Raw genomic sequence first — 4,990 nt, forward strand, 5'->3', positions numbered from 1 at the left:
GAAAAAATGGAGGATTGGGATAAAAAGGAGAAAGGAGAGAATTAAAGAAAGGAAGGGAGGCAAGATGAAAAGAGAACGGAAAGGGAAGCATGCAGAGAGTGAGATGGAGGAAGGGCAGTGATAGGCAGGAAGGATGTGGTAGGGCGAGAGCTGACTGAACAGCCGTGGCATTGTGCAGTCCGCTTGCTTGCTGGGCCTTTGCTGGGGACCGACTCGGGCGCAGCGGCCACTTCTGTCTGGACACAAAGAAGGAAGAGGCCTCCTCTCCTGCCCCTCCTGGGCGACTTGCTCCTGTGGGTACACTAGGCCTCCGGGATATGGGACCCCATCTCAGCCCAGGGAGCTGCCCAGGCATCTGGGGGCTGAGTCACACTCTAGTCAAGGAGCAAAGAACACATGATGAAGGTTTCATGCTCTGCTTTTCTTTTGCATCTTTGCCAGGGGACAGGGCCCATCTCCCCCAACCTCAGTTTTCCTAGAAAAAAAAAATGCCCCTAAACACTCTCTTCTATGCACCTCTACTATTTGGGAGGGCCCCTTAGAGATTGTGGCTGTAAAGAGATGCCTTTTCTCTTCTACCTCCTTGGGCCACTGCCTTCTTTTCAACTCCTGAGCAGCCTGTCCACTGTCCCTGCCCACTCAGCAGAGGCCGCAGCAGCCGGGATCACCCTGCTGCTGTCAAATTCCCTGCGAAACTGAGGGGAGATTGTCACCTGTGCTTCAGAGCAAGAACTCAGACCCACCCCACTCAAGCACAGGCTCAGGCCCCTACCCCCAAAGCCTCATTTTGCCTAGGCCTTGCTGAGAGAGCCAGCTTTGGGGAGGAGGGCTAAAAGAGGCTGGGAGCCCCTGAGTTCACCAGGCCAAGGTCCCTGGGGTTTCAAAACGGCATGTAGCTTGTACACCCATTCAATGCATTTGGAGGTAGGGTGGCAGGTCAGGGCTCTGAAGCAGACCTTTAGGCTCCCCCAAATCCAGGCCTGTAGGTATGAGGGCACCAAGAATGTGGGGGCATCAAGAAGGAGGGGCTTCTCTTTCCAGGTTCAGTTACTGCTGCTGAATCATCTGCCAGATTCCAAGACTCCCTCTCACTCCCACCACTACCTTTAATTTTCTTCAGGACTGATGGGGAAAACCCAAGAGAGTGGAGGCCACTGGGAGTTCTTGTTGTGGAGTGAACCCCAGCTTTAGCTAGCAGCTCTGCATTTACTCTGGTTCTTAGAGCTCCCCTCCAACCGGGAAAGATTTCAGTGGGCACAGGAGAGTCCCCCAAGGGGGAGGAGCACCTTTCCTCCATCACATCAAACCTGGGCAGCTTTGACCACAACCAAGCTAGCACCACTGTGGGAAGGAGAGACAGAAAGACAGACAGGGTAGAGTCATCCCCTGCCCTTGCTCTGTGCCTCTTTTTTAGTGATTTAAATTCCCTCCGGTTCAATCCACACCGTCAAGTTCGGATTAAATTTAAAACAGGCTTGTCCGGGTGCCCATCCCAGTGGGCCATCCCAGACGCCGCAGGCAGGGAGTCCGCTCCGGGGCTCGTCAACACCCGCCCGCGCGGAGGAGGCCGTGCTCCATTTGCTTTCATTTTCCTTCTCCCCCTGAAATGGGCTCATTTCACCTCTCCGCTGCCCTTTCCCCCTCCCCGCCCCCTCCCCGGTTCCCCTCTACATTCCCCTCTTCTCTCTCCTGATCCCTCTTTGTTGGGAAAAACACACCCATACACAACTCCTCCTTGCTAAGGCCTGTGCTGGAAGCAGAAACTGAATTCTCTTGGCCTGCCGCGAGGAGACCCGCGTCCTGCCCCCACCCCAGGTGGGTATCCGGGATCCCTGCACACCAGGAGTCAGGCCCCTAAGCTCAGCAGGAGTGAAACTCCTAGGGCCTGTGAACATGGCCCTCTCAACGCCATGGCCTGCATTCCCGCCGGCCCCCTACCCTGCCGCCCGGCAGCAAATGGGGCTATTTCCGGCTCCCCCAACCAGTCTAGTTTCCCGGCCTGGGGAGTGGCTGGAGGGGGAGGGCTCCAGGGCTAGGGGTGCTCTCTGCCTGGAGCCCCCATGGCCCTGGGCGCCTTTTTTACCTGATCTTTGTGTGATGTGTGTGTCGCAAGAAAATTTGCAGTGACTTTGGAGCCCAGACTGAGGAAGCAGAGGTGGCGAAAGGAGAGACAATACGGCCCGAAGTACAATTAAGGGGCCAGAGCCGCTATTCTCTCCCCCGCCCTCCCTGCGCGACTGGGAGCTGTCTGGCCTCCAACCTCAGGGCAATCCGCGAACCTGGAGCCGGAACTCAGTCCAAGGCGGAAGGAACCAGAGGATCCGGCTTCCAGAAGGGTGAAAGCAAGCTCCCTTCCAACTTGGGGGCGCAGCAACCAGCCCCGCTAAGTTGCAGGGAAGCCAATGAATGAAAGTGCACATTCCAACGAATTTTCTCCATTTTTTCAGCCTTTGGAAGGAGAGCTTAGGGGTTGGGACGTCTCAGACAGACAGACAGACAGGCAAAACGCACCTCCAGAGGCAGACAGACTCACAACATGAGTGTGAGCCTGAAATCAAATACAGGTTCAACATTTCCCGAGGCCTCTCTGCCAGGCCAGCGGGCGCCGATCTCCCTACCTTCTGTCCCCTCCAGGGCGCTGGGCAGAGACCCGGAAGATTCGGTCCCTCTGGCTTGGTCCAATCCCGCCTCGGGAAGCGCCTTCGTTACCTGCTCCTCGGCTCCCCACGGCCACAGAGAGGCAGGGCAGCCGCCTCTCGCCGGGGGAGGGAAGCCCGGGCCACCGCAGCCGCCGCTGCCCGCCCTCCTTCCCTCCCTCCCTCTGTCTCGCCCTCCCTCCCTCTCTCCCTCCCTCGCTCTCTGCCGCTCGCGGGGCCCTCCCGCGGGCAACCTGTTCTGGACCAAATCCAGGTATCTCCGAAAGAGAGAAAAAAGAAAGGACTTCTTATGTGGGAAAGAAGGAAAGACTCTTAACTGCTTTTATTTTTCATGTTCTGACCCTGGTTCGGCCTTGATTCCCACGTCCTGGCCACAGCCCTGCGGGTGCAGAGGTGTGCGGGGCCTGTTGTCTCGCCCACGCGGACGGCCGCGCCCCGCGGACTGCGTGCTGCATACTCTCTGGGCCGCCGCCCCGGGCAGCCCAAACACCACTCAGACATCAAGGTCCTTCCTACTGACTCTACATCCGGTTGCCCGCCTCGCCGCAGGCCTCCGCTCGGAGCCCGCTCCGCTCCGTCTGCGGCCAAAGTCCACATGCAATCCACCTTGTCCGTGCTCTCTCGCGCCCGGCCCAGACATCCCTCCCCGCCAAGGCGCCTGCAGGACCACATTCGGGCTGCGGTCTTGCCTCCGGCTACAAACCTCCTCCCCTGCCCGGGACCTACACAAAGCCCAGGCCCTGACGCTCCTACCCGCAGCACCGCGTCCCCGCCGCCGCCGCTGCCTTTCACCTGTTCCCAAGAAGGGCTGCATCTCCGTGCCAAGGCCAGCCCATGGGCCCGAGCTGAGGGTGCTGGGGAGCCGAGGTCCCAAGGAAGCTACAGAGGTTCGGCCGGGCTGAGCCGAGCCCTCGCAGTCGGCGAGATTATCTCAGAGACCAAGGCTCTCCTTGGCGAGCTCTTGCCTTTTCCTCTTTCTCCCACAAGTCTTAAACATTCACACGCCGAGAGTTCAGCTCTATAAATCCTGCTCCTCTTTCTCATATCATAATTAAAAAAAACCAGTAGGGGAGGTTTTAACTTTTATTGCGATTTCTAGAGTTGGGCTGCGGAGCATATATTAAGTTTACGCTATGCGCTCTCGGCGGGGAGGGTCCTTTAAGAAATAAAAATCCATCTTAATATCCGCAGACGAGAGAGATAATTTTCCCCTCCTCTTCACGCTGTTTCTTCTGAAGACTCCCTTCCAGCGAAGCGAATAAATAATCACCACCGCATTAGCCATGATCCATGGCCCCAGGGCCCTGGGGTGAACGCTGGCCACCAGACTGGCCCTCACCTTGGCCCTATGAGAACTCACCCCATTCCCCAGGATTTGGGGGGGGGGCGGGACACGGAGACCCATGGCTCTGTGGACACCACTTATAAGCCCCCTGTCTTTAAAGTGGAAATGGAGGCAGAGAGATCCAAAGCGCGGAACTCGTTCATTGGAGAATTTCGGCCCATCAGGGACCTTGTTTCCAAACCAGGCACTCCTGAGCACCCTGTCCTTGCTTGAGACTCCCTTCACTCTGACTAGGCCCCTACTTCTGACAGCCGGAAAACTCGGAGACAGCTAGGGGCTCCAAAACCAGAGATGCCCCTGTCTGCCTTGCACCAGCTGGCCCTCCTCTCTGAAAACCTCTCCATTTTCTGGGGAACCACAGAGAGATTTGAGCACTTCAACCAAGGGAAGAGATTTTTTTTTTTTCCCTCCAAAAGGTCAAGGGACAGAAAGACAGATTGACAAATTCAGCTGGGGAGAAGAGAAGCTCTATTTCCATTTTCTCCTCTAGCCTCCTTGGGGTCAAAAGAAATCTCTTTGTAGAAGAGAAAAATAAATGAGTATGCACATAAATATATATAGGGGGGTTGAAAGAGCCTAGAGGAGACAGAGATGTAGAAATAGAGATCCACATTCATACAAGGTTACATATATCCCCCAGCTGACAATTGCAAGAATATAGAACTCCATGCATATATTTCGTTACAGGGACATGATTTTATTCCCCTGTCTCAAAGTTTATAATGTTTTACTAATGATAATGCTTCCACAGAAAACCAAGAACCTGTCCTCCATTTGGCTTTCTCTTTCTCTCTTTCTCAGTCTCTCCGAGAACAGGAGTATATCTCCTAACTCTCCTTGACCCTCCCCCCATTTTTTTTCTCCTCAGGCAGAGAAACCTCTTTTGAGAGCTTCTCTCTAGCAACCAGGGACAAAATTGAAGAACCAGGGACAGAGGTGGGGGGGAGAGGAGAGAAAGAAGCTTTGCAAAGTTTCACATTGCTCAGAT

General features: G+C 55.6%; 2 protein-coding genes across 3 annotated transcripts in view; one reads left to right on the plus strand and one right to left on the minus strand.

Moving 5' to 3' along the window:
• Nucleotides 1–2,730, minus strand: part of HOXC4 (homeobox C4) — a 60,172-nt gene extending 57,442 nt beyond the window's left edge. For both annotated transcript variants that reach the window (XM_039862246.1, XM_039862244.1), the window contains exon 1: nucleotides 2,619–2,730. The gene's annotated coding sequence lies outside the window, so the exon portion shown is untranslated. The remainder of the gene's footprint in view (nucleotides 1–2,618) is intronic.
• LOC120602219 (uncharacterized) lies at nucleotides 1,014–4,990 on the plus strand. Its single transcript, XM_039862243.1, has 2 exons — nucleotides 1,014–1,815; nucleotides 2,114–4,990. The coding sequence occupies exon 2, from the start codon at nucleotides 2,537–2,539 to the stop codon at nucleotides 3,557–3,559; it is 1,023 nt and encodes a 340-aa protein (XP_039718177.1). The 5' UTR covers nucleotides 1,014–1,815; nucleotides 2,114–2,536; the 3' UTR covers nucleotides 3,560–4,990.

The sequence above is a fragment of the Pteropus medius genome, unplaced genomic scaffold (assembly GCF_902729225.1).
Source record: "Pteropus medius unplaced genomic scaffold, Ma_sr-lr_union100, whole genome shotgun sequence".
In the NCBI taxonomy this organism is placed as follows: domain Eukaryota; kingdom Metazoa; phylum Chordata; class Mammalia; order Chiroptera; family Pteropodidae; genus Pteropus; species Pteropus medius.